This window comes from Cryptomeria japonica, chromosome 7 (assembly GCF_030272615.1).
Source record: "Cryptomeria japonica chromosome 7, Sugi_1.0, whole genome shotgun sequence".
Classification (NCBI taxonomy): Eukaryota; Viridiplantae; Streptophyta; class Pinopsida; order Cupressales; family Cupressaceae; genus Cryptomeria; species Cryptomeria japonica.
The window spans coordinates 600091983-600114449 of record NC_081411.1 but is presented as its reverse complement, the minus strand read 5'-3'; the positions used below and the strand labels follow the sequence as shown (position 1 = coordinate 600114449).

At 36.7% G+C, this 22467-nt stretch overlaps 1 protein-coding gene across 5 annotated transcripts in view; it reads right to left on the bottom strand.

The window, feature by feature from the left end:
* Positions 1–22467, bottom strand: part of LOC131029661 (plant cysteine oxidase 4) — a 125167-nt gene that overhangs the window by 44159 nt on the left and 58541 nt on the right. For all 5 annotated transcript variants that reach the window (XM_057960247.2, XM_057960248.2, XM_059209471.1 and 2 more), the window contains 2 exons: positions 1555–1718; positions 666–813 (listed from right to left, as the gene is read on the bottom strand). In XM_057960247.2, the coding sequence (XP_057816230.1) occupies positions 666–813; positions 1555–1718 (312 nt within the window). The remainder of the gene's footprint in view (positions 1–665; positions 814–1554; positions 1719–22467) is intronic.

The following is a 22467-nucleotide window of genomic DNA, read 5'->3' as shown; positions in this document are numbered from 1 at the left end:
TGTGTGTATCTATTTAGTTCATACAAATTATTTTGCTTCATCTTGCTGCTCTAGCATTATCAAAGATCATAATAACCACTACTGGACCTTAGAGCAGATTGTCTGTATCACAGACAAACAGTTCCACTTGAATAAGCATTGCCTGCAGATAAATAATATAGTTTTAAGAATGCAGTGATTAAATAATATCAGGTACAGATTGTCTCCATTTTGCTAAAACCCACCTTACTAAATATTTTCATGCATTATTTGACAAAATTCACCTTTAAGAAGAAACAAATTAATATAACATAAGAAATGACCAAAATCAGTCAATGAGACTGCAAACTACAGCCTCTTCAAATTACCACTAGTAAGCAAGGGCTTAAAGATACCCTGAGAAACAGAGGATAGACAGCTTAAAAATTATATTTAAAAGTAGTTTCCCAAAAGGGTAAATTTAAAGATTCTAATAACTAAGAATCTAATAAATTATGTTTAGAGAAAAATCTAGGCTGCAGAAGACAAACACAAAGTACAAGATAACTACTAGTCAAGAATATACTTACAAGAGAGTCCATAGGATTTTTAAATTAGAGAAAAGCATGAAACAGAATGAAAAAGCACCCAGACGAAAAAAAAAAAACTGACACAGTAAATCTGTTTGGAGATAACATAAGGATCACCTTTTGATGAATCTGAAACCTCAGATGGATCAATCCAATCATAAGCCTTGGCGTGCACTGAACCATAAAGAAGTTTGCTCAACACGGTCATGCCAGGGTGATTGTGGAGGGGTATGACAGATGAAACAGGCATACAAAAAATACCAATCTGCACATTATACAATCAAATGTGTAAGCACTCCGACCAGACTAGCACCATGATAACAATTAGAAGACAATTATCACATTCATTAATATATTTTTCTCATATATTGAATACTCTATAAGATAAAAAGGTAAAATCTTATTTTTATATTGAATAACTCCTGTTTTTATAGAGGACAAATCAAATATTACATTTTTGCAAACTAATACAGTAGGAATAGGAAAGCTATGGCCACAAAAAATTGGCCTTACATTTTACTTTCTCAGCATCTAGGTCAGAAACAAGTGACAAGTCACAACAAACATTTTTAATCTACATCTATGTTATGTTGTGCACAGACACCTGCTTCTTTATCGTTTTGGTTTTCTTCCCTTTTCTAAAAATCACTCTATTTTTTTATTTTGGAGAGGCATAGTGGGGCCCAGTTCAGAAACAAAAATAAACAAACAAAAATCATTCTACCAGCACAAGGCACTTTGGGTTCTGGATACATCCAGGAAACACCTAGTGAGTGCCTGTGTATATAAACATTTTTGTAAAATACACATAAATGGCAGGAGAAGAAGGGATAGAGGGGCAGTGCCAGTAGTGTAGGCCTAATTAAATAATAAATACTAATATCAACATTAAGAGTGTATTCACAGATTTCCAATTCATCATTTCACAATAAAAAAAGAAAAATTCAAAGTTGTGAAAGTAATATTAAAAGATAATATTAACTTACTGTAGGGATAAACAACTTACTGAAAAATTTTCACACTCATGTATATGAAGGTAAGTAATTGGAGAGAAATATCTGGGGCTTCCATTGCGCCCCCTCCTTCCATTAACTCCATGTGAAGAACCACTCCATCGATGTGCTACAAGTGCCGCCTCTTCTAGTCCAACATCAGAAGGCTTGATAGTATCTGAGCTTTTCAAATATACAAAATTGCAATCAATTACTTTGGATCGGTAACATAGATGATTATAACATCAACAATTAGCATGTAGTAAGTCTGGAGCATTGTCAAATTATTCTATATAATGTTAAGAGCAAAATGATTCCACTGAAAACAATAGCTGCAGTTTGTCACTATATATCACAGCTTGAAGCATTGACAAAGACTCGCTCAATAACAACAATAAAGAATTCAATCATGTTTAGGATAAGAACTGGAAATTTGAGAATTCAATAATCTACCAAGAGCCAAAAAACAAAGACATGGGAGAGAACAACCTAAACTTTAACCTTCTAACTTTTGTTTTTTTTTTTATACCAAAGTTTCACAATTTGAAAATCAAAACAGGCAAATAAAATTCCTAGCCTGCCAAATATAATTGTGACCTTTGGAAACCAGTAGTTTTTTATTTTCTTGGTTCAGAATTGGAGGATACAGTGAGATCTTTATTACAGTTAACTTTTTTTTTCATTGTGGTTATTAAAGCTACTACATACATGTGCAAAACTTTGCAAGGAAATCCAAGGGGCTAAACCTAATTGGTTAAAGCATTGAGTTCTCATTGGAATGGAAGTTCAAATCCCAAGGGACATCTTGTAGAACACAGGTTTACTACTGAGAGGGGGGTGCGGGGGGGTCGTGGGGTCCAATTAAATCCTTTTGTAAAATTGCTTTTAAACTGAAACTAAAAATATAATGCAAAGCAATCACACATTGAACACTTGAAAAAGATTTGACGTGGAAACCCAAGATGGGAAAAACCACGGTGAGTAACGCTGCTAGGATCTACTGTCCTAATCCAGCCTCACAGACAAAACAATTACAATCTTTAAGGGCACCAACCCTAAGGAGTCACCACACCCCTATCTTAAGAGCACCAACTGTTACAACACCCTAACTCCACAATCTAAGCACCAACTCAGAATCCTTATGGCACCAACCAAAAGGATATACAAATGAAACTTCAATCAATTACAACTTGAAACTGAAAAATAAATTGAATGAATGATTCAATAATCGGATGATTAAATTGAACGATATACACACGTATATATAGAGGTTACAAGACGATGTTCTATAATTAGAACATAACGTTAAAGTAAAAGATTAAAGAGCTAAAAGCTAAATTAAGCTTAAAAGCTAATTAACTAAAAAGAAAAAGCTAAATGCTAAATAAAGCTTAAAAGCTAATTAATTAAAAAGAAAAAGCTAAATGCTAAATAAAGCTTAAAAGCTAATTAACTAAAAAGTTAAATGACCATTAAACAAGGAACTAAATATAGGTGACTATAATATAATTAAATATTCTAATACCCTCCCTTAATGGTCATGCTATCTATCACACCAAGCTGCCCTCTAAATTTGAGAAACTTTGCCGGGCTCAAGGACTTGGTGAGGATATCTCTAGTCTGATCTTCTGTAGGAATGTACTGCAGTATCACTGATCCATCTTCAACATGCTGGCAGATGAAATGACAATGAAGCTCCACATGCTTTGTCCGCTCATGGAAGACTAGATTTTTAGCTAATTTTAGAACCCCTTGATTATCACAAAACAAGGGAGTAGGTCCTAATTGAGACATTTGCATGTCTACAAGCATCCTACGTAGCCAAATTGCCTCACATGCTGCCTTGACAGTTCCCCAATACTCTGCTTTGGTCGAGGAAAGAGCTATTGCCTGTTGCTTCTTGCTGGTCCATGTGACTGCACCTGTACCCAAGCTAAAAACGTAATCAGAAGTTGACTTTCTGTCATCAACACAACCTGCCCAATCTGAGTCTGTAAAACCAACCAGCCTAGGATCTTTGCTTCTGCTATACAGAATGCCAAAATCAAGAGTGCCCTTCACATATCTAAGCACACGCTTCGCTGCAACCCAATGTTCAACTTTTGGGGCTGACATGAAGCGAGAAATATAGCTCACAGCATAACTGATGTCAGGTCTAGTGGCGGTGAGATAGATGAGGCTGCCCACTAGTTGCCTGAATGAAGACTCATCCACTACGGGTGAATCTGATTTGGCTGATAATTTGAGCCCTATCTCCATAGGTGTAGATGCAAGTTTACAATCTTGTATTCGAAACTTATCTAGTAGGCTCTTGGCATACTTTGACTGAGAAATGAATATGTGGTTATCAGTCTACCAAACCTCTACACCGAGACAATAATGGAGAAGTCCCAAATCTGTCATATCAAAATGCTGACACAAATTCTGTTTGACCTGCATGATCAGATGTGCTGCACTGCCAGTAATGATGAGATCATCAACATAGACAACTAGAAATAGAATATCATCACTAGTATGTTTGACATACAAATTGGGATCTAAAGGACTCCTCTGAAAGCCTTGATCAATCAAGTATTTATCAATTTTGATGTACCATGCACGAGGAACCTATTTGAGGCCATAGAGTGCTTTGACTAGTCTACATACCTGGTGTTCCTTACCGGCAACCTTGAAACCTGGAGGCTGCGTCATGTAGACTTCTTCCTACAAATCACCATGGAGAAAGGCACTCTTGACGTCCATTTAATGGACTTTCCATCCAAATTGAGCTGAGAGAGTGAGGACAAGCCTAATGGTACTCATTTTGGCTGTGGGAGCAAATGTCTCTTCATAGTCGATGCCCTCCTTCTGTGAAAACCCTTTTGCCACCAACTGAGCCTTGTACTTATCAAGACTTCCATCAGCTTTATACTTGACTTTAAACACCCATTTGCAGCCAATGGGCTTCTTTCCTGGAGGAAGATCAGACAATACCCAAGTGTTGTTTTTCAGAAGACTATGTTGCTCCGCTGCCATAGCCTTTTCCCATTCAAGTACACCTTTAGCCTCTGTATATGTTTGAGGCTCATAAATACTATGAATGTTAGCCATAAGAGCAAAATTAACTGTGTGTTGTTGGTTCTTACCTCTAACGGATCTACCCTCAATTAGTTCATCATCATGAAGATCACCAATGGTCTTGGCCCACCACTTAGGCCGGAGAGTAGAAGTACCAACATCTGCTGCAGGATGAAGAGTGCCTGGAATATCTGGAGCAAGCTCCTCTGAATGTGGATTGAGAAGATCTTGAGGAAAGTCAGGGGGTGCAATGTCATGCCTGGGAGACCCCACAACTTCAGAGTCAACTAAATCCCTCCAATCAAGTGGAGCTAAGGGAAGACGAAAACCCATACTTACAGCCTTTGGAGGGTGATCCTCAGTGCTCAAATCAGGAGAGGAAGGCTGAAAAGGCCCTCTTTCTTCATCAAATACTACATCTCGACTGAATATGAGGTGATTAGTGTCTATATCAACCAGCCGATATGCCTTGTGGTTGTCACTGTAGCCGATGAACATCAATTTCTAACTCTTTGGATCCAGTTTGGTGCGCGTAGCATCTGGAATCCAAACATAAGTTGTAGAGCCAAAAACTTTCAAAGGACTGATTTTGGGCTTCCTGCCAGACCAAGCTTCCTCCGGAGTCATCTTCTTAACGGCCTTTGTGGGAGACCGGTTTAGAAGGTAGACTGTAGTGAAGACCACTTCCGCCCAAAAGTGTTTTGGAATATTTATATGCTCCAACATAGACCGGGCAATCTCAGTGACTGTACGGTTCCTGCACTCAACAACATCGTTCTGTTGTGGGTTGTAAGGTGTGGTAAGTTGATGCTTAATACCATGTGATGCACAAAAGTTGGTGAACTCTGTAGAACAAAATTCCCCTCTATTGTTGGACCAAAGAGTGACTATCTGATAGCTAAACTCTTTTTCCACTAAGGCCTTAAACGTTTGAAACATGGTGAACACCTCTGATTTCTGCTTCAGAAAATAAACCCACATGCGTCTGCTGAAATCATCAACAAATAATAGAAAATACCTGCATCCAATGACTGATCGAGTGTTCATGGGACCACAGATGTCTGCATGAATGAGTTGCAAGACCTTGGATGCTCTCCAAGCGTCTCCATCTGAAAACGGAGTCCTATGTTGCTTTCCAGCTTGACACGCTCCACAAACTCCATGATTCTAAGTTTGAATCTCAAGTAATCCTACGACTAGATCCTCTCGAACCAACTGAGAGAGATAGTGGACATTGAGATGCCCATATCGCTGATGCCAAAGAGTGCTGATGGAAGTACTCCTAACTGCCATGGCGAGCTCCTGAGAACCAGTAGAATCAACAAGTCTATAAAGACCATGATCCTCAATACCAACTGCAACTGTAGTGCGAGTCTCCCTGTCAACAATGCTGCACTTGTGCAACTCGAAGACGACATCCAGCTGTGGTGAATGCTGCATAATCTTACTGACTAACAGTAGATTGAGCTTCATACTAGGTACAAAGTATACATTGAGGAATATTAAATCCCTCCCATCAGATGAAATCTAAACGTTGCCCTTGCTGACAACAATATACTCTTCACCTCCACCAAAGATCACTGAATCAGTGAAAGGCATGTACTCTGTAAACCAATCCCGACGATGTGTGAAATGTCGAGAGGCTCCAGAGTCAATGTACCAAGCTGATGATTGAACATCATCAGAGGAGGTTTGGGCCATGAATGCATAGAAGGCAGATTCTTTCTGATCAGGATGCGTGGCAGAATTGGCTTTCTGCTTGGACCCTCCCTGTTTGGATTGCTGGGATGCTATCAATTTCCGGCAATCTTTCACCAAATGGCCATATATATGACAGTAGGAACACTTTAAGTTCTTCTTTTTGGAAGACTGTTGAGGTTGACCTTGACCTTGTCCTTTCTGCTGGAAGGACGAAGCTTTATCCTTGTACTTATGCGAAGCTGAGGCTGTGAAAGCCTGTTCAGTGGATGAACTAGCGCTGCTTCCAAACTGCTGCTTCCATCGATCCTGTTGGAGCAGCTTGTTGCAAAGATCAAGAAACTTCAAATCAACACTAGTAGAGGAGATATTGAGCGTATCAATGAAATGCTCGTAGGATCTGGGAAGGCTTTTCAGCATGATCACTACCATATGCTCTTCCACCATGGTTCGGCCTATAGCTTCTAACTGATCACGGATGTCCTTGATCTTCGTAAGATGTGCCTGGATAGATGACTTCTCATCCATCATGATAGAAAACAACATATTCTTCAAAAAGAAAGCTCGGCTCTGTCGGACATTTCATGAAGATCCTTCAAAAGATCCTAGATCTCTTTTGTTGTTTTACCTGAAGGCACCTGAGGGAGTTGATCATCTGTGACGGAGAGTTTGATAAGCATGGCAGCCTCTCGATTCTTCACATCATGTTTGTCTTGATCATCATCGGCTGTTGTAGGACGAGATTCCTTGCCCAAAACAAGCTGATCAAGGCAACGATACTCAAAGATGATAAGCATACGCTGTTTCCAGGTGTTGTAGTTGCGGCCGTTGAACTTCTGACTGTGTTCCAACATGATGTTGGTTAATGATGCCATCACGGAAATCGAGGTTGATCGAGGTCAACAAAGTGAAAGCAAGAGACAGAAGAATCTGATTTTTAAAAAAAATCACAATAGAAACAGCTGCTGAAAAAACTGAAACCCTATAGGAGAACTCTGGCACGAATTTCGAGGTTTGGAAGAAACCCAAAAATTAAAATTTTCTGCACACTTAAACTAGCAAAAATCCCAACATCCAGCAAAAATTGTGAACTGTTTTTAAATTCCAAGGCATTTTTGCTGGCACAAAAATCGAGGCATGGAAAACAAAGCACCCAGAAAAATCTGAGACCAATCTAGAAAAGCTCTCGAAAAACCCACCAAGAATCTGAAAACAGAATGCAGATCCGAAGGCTCAAAAATTGAGGCACGGAAAACGATGCACCCAGAAAAATATGGCGACGACCCAGTTGAGCTCTCAAAAAACCCACCAAGAATCTGCAACTAAAATAAAATTTTGACTTGAACAGAAGGGTCAAAACCCTAGTCGAAAATTGCAGAAACCCTAAGAAAATTGTCAACCTGCAAAAAAAAAAAAACTGCTCAGGAAGAGAAAAAAATCTTTTTTTTTTTTTAAAAATCTCTTCAAAAAAAAACTTAGAAAAATTTTAATAATAAAAATTTTTGAAATTTATAATTTCCATGCCCTGATACCATGAAAAATAAATTGAATGAATGATTCAATAATCGGATGATTACATTGAACGATATACACACGTATATATAGAGATTACAAGACGATGTTCTATAATTAGAACATAACGTTAAAGTAAAAGATTAAAGAGCTAAAAGCCAAATTAAGCTTAAAAGCTAATTAACTAAAAAGAAAAAGCTAAATGCTAAATAAAACTTAAAAGCAAAATTAATTAAAAAGAAAAAGCTAAATGCTAAATAAAGCTTAAAAGCTAAATGCTAAATAAAGCTTAAAAGCTAATTAACTAAAAAGCTAAATGACCATTAAACAAGGAACTAAATATAGGTGACTAAAATATAATTAAATATTCTAATAGAAACAATAATCAATGTTCTTATTCTGAGTTCAAAACATTCTAAATATTGTTGCTTCTATCTGAATATCAAACATCGTAAATATTGTTGCTTCTATCTGAATATCAAACATCGTAATCCCTCAGCTTTACATTACACAGAAAACACACAATTTAATTTGAAGGTATGTTGATTCTGATTACATAATCAAGATGTCTCTATGTATTAGAAATAAATCTGCACGAAAGAATGTACTGAATCTGAATACAATCTGTACTGAGTGATATTCTGAACACAACCAGTTCGAACTGTTAAAAGTCTGAAAACCCACCAATACTCTTTCCCAATCAAATAATCATATTAAACTGAAATCAATTAATATCAAAATGAATCATTAATTTCAGATGCTATGGATTGAAACGTATACCATTCACTGTCAAAGTCTTTCTCAATCTGCCAGCACTTTGGATGCAATTTGCAGCACTTATGTTCTGAAGATACTAGCGTTACACTTCATTTATCACCAAGTTTTGGATGTATTTCATGTGACTCAAAGAGCGTTGATTCACACTATAATCTTCATCTTTCACGATTCACACTATATCCTTCATCAAATGTATTTCTCTCAGACGTTAGAAGAGATTCTCAGTTCCAAAACAAAGCATAAAGTCTTGTGATTGAAATATTTTCCAACACTCATGACTTTATCATCACCACTTATAAATACTTTCAATTCTCACAGAGATTCTCCAATTTTTACACAACACATTTTCAAAAAGCACACATACTTTGAATAAATAGAGATGTTTAAACACTTGGACCCAAATCGGTTACCAACCGATTGCAACTACCATTAGTTAAAGTCTAATTAGAAAAGGTAGTTCGACAAAGAGCAGTTCCTTCTTTTTTATTAAAATACGAAACCTGTATTCAACCGACTTCAACCAAATCAACAAATAACTGACTTGTATATTTTAAAAATGAATGTCTAACCAAAAGTGGACTTTCCAAAAGTATGTGCTTAGAACAAAGGACTAACACGGATGAAACAAGGCAATTCGATCTGAAAACCACGGATATTCTGAAACAACTACCCGATACAAATCTTTACAACAGTGTATCAAGGTTATACAAATCTGTATTAGTCGCTATAGTTAAATGCAAATGATCTAACTGTAAATCTGAGCCTGTTGTCAGAATAGATGCTACCATACAAAGCAGAACGTGAGGATGACATCAATGGCAAAACTACCAACACATCTAGTATGGAATTCTAAGTTGGGACTCTTGGTCTTCCATAGTTGGCTTCTACTGTGGAGGTGGTTTCTAAATAAGTGGATTTCTAAGTTTGATTCTTGGTGTTCCATAGGTGGTTACTAGTGTGGTACTAGCTCGAAAGGAGCTTGTATTCTCATGGTCGTGCCCACAAAAGCTTGTATTGGTTTCATTTTGATGATCATTTGAGCAGAATATTTGTAAATGATTAGCAATGTAAATTAAAAAAATTGCAATAAAGAGTCACAAAAGACAACACATAAGCCAACACTAGCAGGCAAACCAAGCAATTTTTACCATTTCAGGGAGTACAATGGTGAAAAACTGGCAACAGGGGTAATGCTGATCCACTGCGAACAGGCAGGGAATCAACCTCGGTGCAGCCTATGGATTGGATGACAAAAGAGGATGCAAAATTGAAAATCAATCTAGGAAATACATAACTTGGGGAAGAAACTCAGCTAAAAGTTTCAGCCTAAAATAGTTTGCTCAAATCTTTACCGCCCATAATCACCAATGCTCAAAACAAAGATCTCAGGGTCCCCAATGCAACCTGACAAAGCTCTTGGTCTGAATGGTTTTCTTGCAGCTTTCTTTCAAAAGTGTTGGAATATTGCTTGCATAGATGTGCGGCAAGCTGCAAATGAAGCTAGCTGCTAGACAATTGAGGAAAGTGTTGATAGATCTCAATTGCACATTTGTACGTTTGGTTCCTAAGACTCTTTCTTTTTCTTCAGAGTTCCATCTGTATATGGTGAAAATGGATAACAATAATAACTATATTGAAAGGCTAAATGAATTCAACCACTAAACCCTAGCCTAACAATGAACAAAGATCCACCATAACATATGAAGATAACCTAAGACAATGCAAAATAACTCAAAATCATAAAGATTATACCATCACATGTCCAATAGGGTTTTGATCTCCATTCTTCCTATCTCCATTGATCTTGCTTGATATATTTGCTCTCAGATTTTTATATGCACAAGAGCTCAACAAAGAACGGAATGTGGTTGCAAGTGGAATTGTAGTGTAGTCAATTGATCAAGTAGTTAGGGTTTGACAATGAAGAAAGCATCTCCTTAAATAGAAGACACAATAAGAAATGTAGGGTTAAGATTGAGAGGTGTAAAAAGAGAGGTCGGCTAGGATTAGAGGGTAGGTAAAAGAAATAGTAAAATAATGAAAGAGGTAGGTAGTGTAGGAATTAAGAGATGAATGAGATGTGTCATGTGTAGAAAAAGATAATGAATTAATTAAATAAATAAAGATTTATTTAATTAATAGAAGAAGTAGGACAATTAAATAAATAAAAGTATTTATTTAATTTAGGAAAGGGATAATTTAAATAAATAAATGTATTTATTTAAATGAGAAATAAGGCTAGAAGAGGATAAATGAATTAATTAAATAAATAAAAATTTATTTAATTAATAGAAGAATTAGGCTTAGATAATTAAATAAATAAAATATTTATTTAATTAAACATGACAATTTTGGGTGTCTACACCATCCAATCTCCCTTTTGAAATATGATTTACAAGATTATCTCAAAAGCAATGGCAAATAGGTTGACAGGCCTCCTCTTCCCACAGATTTCTACAAAGCAATGATGAGTTTGTTTCAGATAGACAGATGATGGAAGGTATTGTATCACACATGATGTTGTGCATTCCATTGTAACAGCAAAAATGACATGCATGGTGATTAAACTGGATATCCACAAAGCATATAATTAGGTTAATTGTCAACAGGTGGTTCTTAATGAAAATTATAGAATGCTTTGGTTTTTGCCTTGAGAGAAGATTATAGATCTTTCACTGCACATCAAACCCATTCCTTTCATCATAATCAACAAAGACCTAGTGGGTTGCAAAGGCTCTTGGAAGATCCATCAGTGAGGCTAATCTAAGGAGGAATTGAAAAGGAATTGTAGCCATGGAAGGAACGAACCCTTTCACTCACCTTCAACTTGCAGATGCAACATCCTCTTTGAGAATGTAAGTTTGGAAGAGGGCTTCAAATCGATTAAAAACTGAGAATAAATCTGAAAAAAAATTTACTCTTCTCCAGTTTTGCAGGGGAGGATTCTGAATGGTCTCAGCTTCAAGATTCGCAAATTGCCAAGTAGATATTTGGGAATTCCATTATTTTTTGGTACGGGAAGAAACTCTCTTTGGAAGAGCTTGATTGGTTACTATCAAACCAAACTATCATTTTAGAAAAGCAAATGGCTCTCTTTTTCTACAAGAATTAAGTTAATCAAGTCTATTCTTGCAGCTTTTCCAATATAGTAGATGCATTCTGCTTCTTTGAACTACATGGAAACAATCCACTTCCTAATGTTAAACAATATCTTGACGTGCTCTTTCAATCATCTAATGATCCTACCCAATACAAACCTAAATAATCAAACAGAATTTGAATCTTAAACTGAATAATAATGGATTTCATATTCCTTTTGTAGACACCTAAAATTGTCCTGTCTAATTTATTTATTTAATTATTTTATCCTAAGTCTTCTATTAATTAAATAAATTTTTATTTATTTGATTAATTCATTATTCCTCTTCTAAGCCTTTCCTCATTTAAATAAATATTTTTATTTATTTAAATTGTTCTTTTCCTAAATTAAATAAATATTTTATTTATTTAATTGATCCCATTTCCTCTATTAATTAAATAAATATTTATTTAATTAATTAATTCATTAGTCTTTTCTACCCATGACACATGTCATTCATCTCTTAATTCTTCTCTTACCTACCCCCTTTATCATTTAATTAATTATTCTACCTACCCTTTAATCCTAGCTGACCATTTATCTTTACACCTCTTAATCTTATCCCTCAATTTCTTAGAGTGTTATCTATATAAGAGGATGCCCTCTTCCTTTTAAACCCTAATCAATGCGTCTAATCAATCCAACTAGCTAATCAATGTGTCTAATCTCTTATGCAATCAAGCCTTCTTGTGATCAAGCTATCAACCACATTTCCGTTCTTTGTTGAGCTCTTATGCACACATAAAATCTGAGAGAAAATATATCAAACAAGATCAATAGAGATAAGAGACACTGGAGATTGAAACCCTACTTGTCATGTGAATGGTAATATTGCTTTATTTTGTTAATTTGCATGATCTTAGGTATCTCTATTGGTATTGGTGAATGTTTCATTATAGGACCTAGATTGTTTGTGGTTAGATCCTTATGCTTTTACAATAGTTTATCATCGCTTTTCACCGTATACACCTTTCACGTACCTTATTGTTCTTTTTATTGCATGTAAATGTATTTCTATATGTTCACTCATATATCTTGAAATCAATAATATTGCGAAAAAAAAATATTGCCTTGTAGCTATCAACTATTGGAGTAAGCCGAGAATCTGAAAGCATGAAAACTAACTTCCACTAGTAAAATGATAAACACAATAGGCTATCAATCATGTAATATGAAGAGTGTAAAATGTACAATTATCAATCTTGCATACAATGAGGAGGTGAGAAGGTAAGAGTGAAACTCTAACCCACCCTCCAAAAGTGTAACACTCGTGAGCTCACTTGACAAGTGTGTGAGCAAGTGTCAAACATGAATGCACTAGGTGTCTCACAAAGTGAGGACACATGTCTCAACCACATGATGTGACACAAAAGCGTGAAAAAACCTAAGTAAATGTAAGCTAGGTGTGAATAGGTCGATCCTAGAAAGATGATTAGTTAACCATGTGCATAATGACTCTATTTACACTAACATCAACTACATTAAACATCCAACAATACTTCTATACTTCCTTTCATCCAAATCTATCTAGTTGGCAACAACAATGAAGGAAAACTGAGAGGGAGGGTGAATCAGTTTTCACCGGATCTACAAGCTTAACCACACATACAGATCTGATAAGCTGCAACAACAAAGATAAGCAAATTGATAGCACAACACACAACACCAAGATTTTGACATGGAAAACCCGGTCAAGGGAAAAACCACGGTGGAAACCTACCCACAATAAGATGATACTCTGCAGCAGTATGTGAAAATATTACAACGGGGAATGCACCAGCATTCAGGCACACTGCCTAGGGCTCACAGCTCAAGATAAAATAACCCGGAAGGCTACAACCCTCAAGGAAGTCTCACTGACTTACAACAAGATACAGACTACAATCCGAAAGGAATGAAATGCAATAATAGCATCTACAAAGGCCTGATGACAGTTCCGGTTAAGCACATTTGTCTTCTCTGCAACACCAATCTTTGTTCAATACACCACACCGAAAGATGAATCCCTTGTTCGCACATACATCACTCTCTAATAATGCAGACACAACCTCAATACCCAAATTGCATGACTATACCACCTATTTATACAATTCATCAACCTTAACAACAAGGTCGGCTAAACCCTCAACTCACAATTACAAAATTACATCACATGATACAAATATCGACCACCGGACCAATATAATGATATACATGATATAACATGGACCTAATTCAAATGCTCAAACACGTAACACCACCGAAAATCACGCCAAGATCCACCGCAACACGCTACATCACCAAGAATACCGCATAACACGAAGAACATCACCGATTTAGCAAAATCACCAAAAACTCACACAATGATCAATACGGATCATCAAAACAAATAGGACACAATTAGAAAACACCAGCAAACACGTTAGAATCATCAGCAACAGCTGCACCAACACCACTTATCAAATCTTCATCGATCAACATCTAAACCTCAAGAACACTCAAACAGCAACAACTGTCACGAAAAAAGATAACTTGCAGAGCACCAAATCACAAACCATCTGAAAAGAAGATACACAAGACCATCCCAAACAATATCCCAAAAACTCAGCTTAAGATCTGATCAAACCAGAATATACCGGAGGAAATACTGAACTCTGCAAAGCTTTAATCAAAAAAACAAAATGCAAACCGGATCATATGATATGATCAATTAAGCTTTCCGGATCACCAAAACCAATACACAAAGATATAATGATACTAGAAATACTCCATATACCAAATCATGATCCCAATAAACCAATCTGCAATCACCAAAGCAATAAATCACAGGAATATGTTGACATCAATGGCAACAACATATCCTAGCAGCAGCAATGCCCAACACTTCTTTCATCAATTTCTCTTCAAGTGCAATTGGTGCATCAACTCCTTTACAATCTAGCATATTAAACTTCTACAATATATCTTGCACATACTTAGCTTGGCAAATAAAGATCTTATCATAAAATGGCATACCTCCATGTAATGTCCCTTTTTGTAGATGCCCAAGTTTTTTCCCTAAAATCACAATTCCAAGAAACTTTCTTACGAGGGTTAGGAACATAAACTTAATCATAAGATATCTCTAATTTATTGGGGAAATTCAACCATAAGGAAGCTAGGATAAGGTGACTCGATAAGGTGCCTTCGAGATCCTCTACCCAAGGCCCAAGAGCGAACATACCATCCCTGTTGTGTAATGTCCCCATTTTTGGAAAAGAATTGATTAATTAATTTAATTAGTTAAGTTGTCCAAATAAATATTATTTTTCATGGATAGCTTAATTAATAATATTAATTTAATTATTTATAAAGCTATCAAATAAATTAAAAATTAAAAGATAACTTTATATTTAATTAATTTAATAAAGTGACTAATTAAATATTATTTCATAAAGTCACTTCTAGAAGCTTTTGGATGTTGGGGTTAAAAGGTATAAAGGAGATCAAGATGAAGCTTCAAGGCAGCATGGATTTTGGATTATAATTTTGATTGGATCTTGTAGAACCGAGAGGTGTCTACAGATTTTGGTCTTTGGGAATGAAAACTCCCGTAGATTGCATTACTGAGGGAGTGGAAGACCTTTTGAGGGGTTGCAGCTGAGAGTGGAAGATACTCAATCTTTCATATAGAGCTTAATGAGTTATTGCACTTTCATGGTGCATGGGTATTCATGGCTATCTCAGATTTTCAGATCTAGTGTCCATTGTGCATCTATTTTGAGAGGAGTGAGGTGATCCTATTGAAGGATATCTTGAAGTTAGCTTGTGAGTCTACTGTCATAAATGCCAAGTCTGAAGCAAGTTCGAATTCCTCTCTCTTTGTCCATGAATTTTGATCATATCTTTTCATTAAGTCAACAAATCATCCTTCTAAGGCCAACGATAGATTAGGAGAAGATAGGCGATACTTTTTGAGCCAATTGGAGGGGGTATCGTGGGGAAATCAGGGCCATATCAAACTGAAACCAAATTGTACCAGTCAGCCTCCTACCTTCGATTCTGCTCATAACTCATTAATTTGGCATCGAATCTCTTCAATAAAGACAGCGCTTCATTGGTAGAGGAAAGGCGATTCTTTTGTGACAATTTGGAGTGCATTGGAGGAAGGATTAGAGCCTAATCAGTCTGAGACAATTCATAACACTCAGCCCCAACATCCGATTTTGTTCATATCTCTACAATTTGGCATCAAAATTCACCAACAAGGACAGCACTGCACTTAAGGAGGAAGGGTAATCATTTTGGAGGAAGTTTGAAGGACTGGCAGCTGTCATACATAACTACAGCAGACCTCATTTGCAGCAGCAGGGGCGATTTTGCTAAGGAGGTCCAATTCATTCATTGGAGGCTCCCAATCATATGATATTGCTTGCTTCTTCATGGCAATTAATTCCAGGTTCTTTGGCATTATTATTTCATTGTAATTTCAGACTAAATGTATAGGTTAGTTGCAGTCATTGTCTTCAGAAAGTCTGAAAGGTGGTTCTTGATAGCAGTCCGTGTATTGACCTTATTGCTACCAATGTAATGTCCTATTTGATAGTCAAATGAAATAAAGAAGAAAGGATTTTTGATTACATTCATGGTTATCTGAGCGTGTATGACAATTGTTTGTCATAGTGTAAGTTTGTTGTTAGTTATGATTTTTGGACCTTGACTCATATATATCATCAATAGATAGTTGCATCTCTAGTTAACTATTGGTCAAGGAGAGTCTTTTAGAAGTTGATTATTCATAAGATTTTCATGTGTGATGATCTTCACTGCAAATTGAAAACTCTGTCAACATAACACACAAATCTCATAACAGCATAACACGCAGTTTGGGCAGAAAATATTTCTTGTTTTCAGTCATTACAATACAGGGGATATTTCAGTGGTATCAGAGCTAAGATCCTGCCATCCTGTGATTGAAGAGTGAAAGAGAAATAAGGTACTACAACAGGGAACAACGAAGACAGCAATATCACATTCCACAGGGACCTGAAGTTGACACGTTTTCAAAGGCATTGAGAGAGAATGAAAAAGACAAGGCAGTTCCAAACATAGCTGAGGATGATAAGGATGCCAGATGCAAGAATCGAACGAAAGTTCGATACCATGATTGACATGATGTCACGGTTGCTCGGGAAAATGGAGCAAACACATTATAATCAGCAACCTGAACAAAATCACACAAATAATTTAGGAGAAAATGGTGGCAGCCACAATGAAGTCGAAGGGAGAGAAAGGACAATCAATCAATGTGATGCCTACACAAGAGGATCAGCCTCTAGACCTCCTTTTCCTACCTTCACTCCACGTGAAGAACAACCACAGGTTGCTGCCCCTGTACCTTATGCAGATGAAGCACGGCGGGCATATCTAGAGTACACTACCTTACCTCCTAACTTGAGAGATATGTGGTCTTTTGATCAATTTATGAATCAGAGAAGTAGAAGGAATGGTGGAAGGAATTACCAACACACTCCAGCACAGACTAATTATCAGCATACTCTAGGAAAGATAATCATGCCTTACTTTAATGGAAGTGACAAAAGTACAGCGAGAGCATGGGTACAAAAGTTGGATAACTACTTGTCATTAAGATTGATGCCTAAAGAGGATGCTATCAGGTTCGCCACCTTACATTTCGAGGGTGTTGTTGATGAGTGGTGGTATCATGGATTAACCACACCCGGTCATATACACATCACCACTTATGCAGAATTCACGAACAAGTTGATAGAGCGATTTGATCGCAAGGATCTGGAGATGTACTTTAGAGAATTAACACAGCTGAAACAGGTGGGTACCTTGGAGACATATATTGGTGATTTTTAGAGATTGTCAGTTATAGTGCCTAGCCTTAGTGAAAGGAGGTTGGTTGTCTTGTTCATGGAAGGATTAGTGGAGCCACTAAAAGGCTGGTTGAAATCTTTTGACCCACCTACACTACAGGAAGCAATGAAAAAAGCAAGGAGTATGGAGTTCGCAGCCCTTAGAAACAAAAGTACACATAAAGAAACTCCTTCTACTAGCAATGAGAGTCCACAAAAAATTGCTGATAAGAAAAAGAAATCAGCAACCATGGTGGATGAGGAGACACGAGAAGAGTTGAGGAGGAGAAAATTGTGCTTTTGGTGCAAGGAGCCTTACAGTAGAGAGCATGATTGCCCCTTGAGGCCTAAGGGCAAGGCAAATCGTGCAATGTGGGTGTATTATGAGGATTCTAATTCTGAAAATTCAGATCAGCCAGTTGTTTCAGGAAACAATCAAGAAGGAAATGCTGCAATAGACCTTGAGCCGGATGGGAATCTATCTCCTATAGCTATATTAGCTGATGAGTAGGGCGAGATTACCTTCCAATTCAAAGGTTCAATTAATGGGCAGCATTGTGTTGCTTTGCTTGACACTGGAGCACGCGCAAATTTCATCGATGAAGGATTTGTGGCACGATGCAAGTTGCAGACACAAGATTTCAAAGGATTTCGGGTTAGAGTTGCAGATGGATATACCCTCATGTGCACCAAACGGATATGTGGTCTCACTTTGTTGTTGAATGATTATGAGCTTCAAGCTGATTTTTATGTGGTCAACATGGGAGCAGTAGATGTAGTCTTGGGGATAAAATGGCTCCAAGACAGAGAAGAATTTACCCTCAATGTGCCTAAGCTAGAAATGAAATTCAAATCAAATAACAAGGATTGTGTATTGAGGGGAATTGTGGATGGCAGCTTGCACTCTATCTCTCTTTGTGGGACGAAGAGCGGGAAGAAAGAACAAGTAGATATGTAGGAGGAGCATGAGATGGTGGATAATCCATTGTTTGAGATTGATGCTATGTGGTTCTTGGATAATCCACTCTATGATATGGATCATTCTCTTGACAGTGATGATTGGGATCCTACTAGTGCATCCGGATTTCATACAGGTCTCATCCAAGAAAATTCAGAAGTGTATTAGTAAGGAGTTTCTACAACTTCAACTTGGATCCTCATGTTCATGACTTATTTCAGATGCATAGTTCAGGGCCTCATGTGATGGATGATTTATTTGATGGATCACTTTTAGCAAAGTTTGGGAGCAAGAAGGGTCAGTCACTTGAATTGCTTCCTCGTGATCTTGTGAGACATGATGAGACGATTGAGTTGATTCAGTTGTTAGTACAAGAGTTGTGTGGTGATCGTAGGGCCATTACACGATTTTACCCATGGGATCCAGGTGGGGGATTGATTGCTTGGGGACAAGCAATTTCAGGAGGGGCGGATTGTAACGTCCCCATTTCTAGAGAAGAATTGATTAATTAATTTAATTAGTAAAGTTGTCCAAATAAATATTATTTTTCATGGATAGCTTGATTAATTATTTTAATTAATAATATTAATTTAATTATTTATAAAGATTAAATAAATTAAAAATTAAAAGATGACTTTATATTTAATTAATTTAATAAAGTGACTAATTAAATATTATTTCATAAAGTCACTTCTAGAAGCTTCTGGATGTTGGGGTTAAAAGGTATTAAAGGAGATCAAGATGAAGCTTCAAGGCACCATGGATTTTGGATTATGATTTTGATTGGATCTTGTAGAACCGAGAGGTGTCTGCAGATTTTGGTCTTTGGGAACGAAAACTCCCATAGATTGCATAACTGAGGGAGTGGAAGACCTTCCGAGGGGTTGCAGCTGAGAGTGGAAGATACTCAGTCTTCCATATAGAGCTTAATGAGTTATTGCACTTTCATGGTGGATGGGTATTCATGGCTATCTCAGATTTTCAAATCTAGTGTCCATTGTGCATCTATTTTGAGAGTGAGGCGATCCTATTGAAGGATAGCTTGAAGTTAGCTTGTGAGTCTACTGTCATAAATACCAGGTCTGAAGCAAGTTCAAATTCGTCTCTCCTTGTCCACCAGTTTTGATCACATCTTTTCATTAAGTCAACAAATCATCCTTCTAAGGCCAGCGATAGATTGGGAGAAGATAGGCAATACTTTTTGAGCCAATTGGAGGGGGTATCGTGGGGAAATCAGGGCCATATCAGACTGAAACCAAATTGTACTAGTCAGCCTCCTGCCTTCGACTCTGCTCATAACTCATTCATTTGGCATCGAATCTCTTCAATAAAGACAGCGCTTCATTGGTAGAGGAAAGGCGATTCTTTTGTGACAATTTGGAGTGCATTGGAGGAAGGATTAGAGTCTAATCAGTCTGAGACAACTCATAACAGTCAGCCCCAACATCCGATTTTGTTCATATCTCTACAATTTGGCATCAAAATTCACCAACAAGGACAGCGCTAAGGAGGGAGGGTGATCGTTTTAGAGGAAGTTTGAAGAACGGGCAGCTGTCATACATAAATACAGCAGACCTCATTTGCAGCAGCAGGGGCGATTTTGCTAAGAAGGTCGAATTCATTCATTGGAGGCTCCCAATCATATGATATTGCTTGCTTCTTCATGGCAATTAATTCCAGGTTCTTTGGAATTATTCATGTGTGATGATCTTCACTACAAATTGAAAACTCTGTCAGGATAACACACAAATCTCAGAACAGCATAACACGCAGTTTGGGCAGAAAATATTCCTTGTTTTCAGTCATTATAGTACAGGGGATATTTCATGTTGGCCTCATGTGACCCGTGCCATCCATTTCCCACTTCCTATGATTGGATTAATTCACCATGATAAAGGGATGAGGAGTATTCACAATAGGGTGCCCTAGAAATCCATCCCTTCTTAGCCCAAAGGCAGTACCCTTTGTACCCCCTTGGCCTCATGGGACCATTCGGTCACCACCACGAGGTGGCGTACCTAGAAGAGTACCCCATCACTATTCCCCTCCTTGTAATCCCTCGTTACCCCTACCATGGTTGAAAAAACAGAAAATATATAGAACATCCTATATTATGTCACATATTCTATATATCTATATATTAAAGAATCATAAGCAATAGCACAATATGAATCAGCAATGAACAGATAGAAATAATATTCATTGTGCTATATTAGACAGTCATATAAACAGCAATGCATCATTAATCAGCAGTGTGCAGATATAAATAGTATTCATTTTGCTATGTATAGGGAAGTCATACCAAAACCACGGTATAGAATCAAACTGTTGTATTCTCAATTTCTTACAGCCAAATCTGATCTTATTTGATGATTGATTGATTGAATTAATGAATCCCTTTGATTTGATGATTTGAGGTATTGGTGAGTGATGATTAAGTGATTGTTGATTTGATAGAAATTTAGAATGATTTGCTGATTGATTAATTGCTTGATTGGAATGATGATTGATAAGTGATCCTTGAATGATTGGAATGATCTCTTTTATACTGCAGTGTTGAAAGTGTCACCACCCTTCATTAGAATTGAGTCACCACCCTTTGTTGCTACCTTAGAGAATAATAAATTATTCTCCAAATTGATCTCCCTTCCATCTCTTCCTCAAATGAACCTTCTTCCCATTATATCTTCCCATGTGAGGGAGAGGTCACATCTCTTCATCATGCCTGCCCTTTGGCAAGAGACACAACCTTTCACAATTTCCACCCTTTGAAATAGTACAACCCTTCATAATTTTTGCCCTTTGAAAGAGACAACCTTTCTACTTCCCATTCCTTTCTTCTTCCATTAATCCTTGGCTAACATGCTTCCATTCATTTCTTCCCTCCTTTTTTCTTTTCAAATGATCTTTTCTCCTTTTTATATCTCATCGTTTGAGAGAGTCATAACTCTTCATTCCATGCTTTTTGCCCTTTCATTAAATTAATTACATTTTAATTATGTTATATTATTTTTTATTATTTTATGTTAATTTATTATTATTATTTATCTAAGTTGTAGGGTTCACCCCCTTGGGCCCCTAGTACCGGTCCGGTCCGGTCCTGGTCCGGGCCGCCTATGGTCCAGACAGGGTCCGTGATTCACAAGCCTCATTCGGACCAGGTCAAACCCAAGCATCCAACGGCCCAAAAACCAAGCTTTTTTTGCAGATTTTTTTTTTTCAAATCCGCCACTTAAAAAATTAAAATGAAACCCTAAAAGTGAGTTTTAAAACATAAACTTGGCTCATTTCTCCTCATTTGTGTTGCAAATAACATTTTTTTGCTAGCATGTTGAAGAAAGGGTGAACAAAGTTTGGCTTCGAAAATCAACTAGGAGTTGAAGACTGATGATTAAACTTTAAATTGTTGAAAGTTGAAACAATGATACTTGAATATTTTGTCATTTTGATATTAAACTTGATTACATGATACTTGAATATTTTGTATATGATGCTATTATGGTATGATCATGATGCTATGATTACAAGTTTATGTTGGTTTTGTTGTTTATATGATGGTATGTGACATGCTAATCTTAATTCATGCTTATAGGCTACATATATATATAGATATATACATATACATACATACATACATATATATATATATATAAATGTATACATACACATATAGATACATACATATATATATGTATATACATATATATACATATACATAAATATACATATACATACATACATACATAAATACATACATACATATATATATATATATATATAATTTACATGTTTTTAACGAACCCAAACCCCTTTTCAAAATTTTGCCATACCGGCATATAGGTTCTTCAAACCAAAACTAGCAACTTATTTATTATTAAATCCTATTTAAAAGGGGGACATTAGACTCCATGCTGAGAAAATATTGTAGGAGTATTTGAGCTTCATG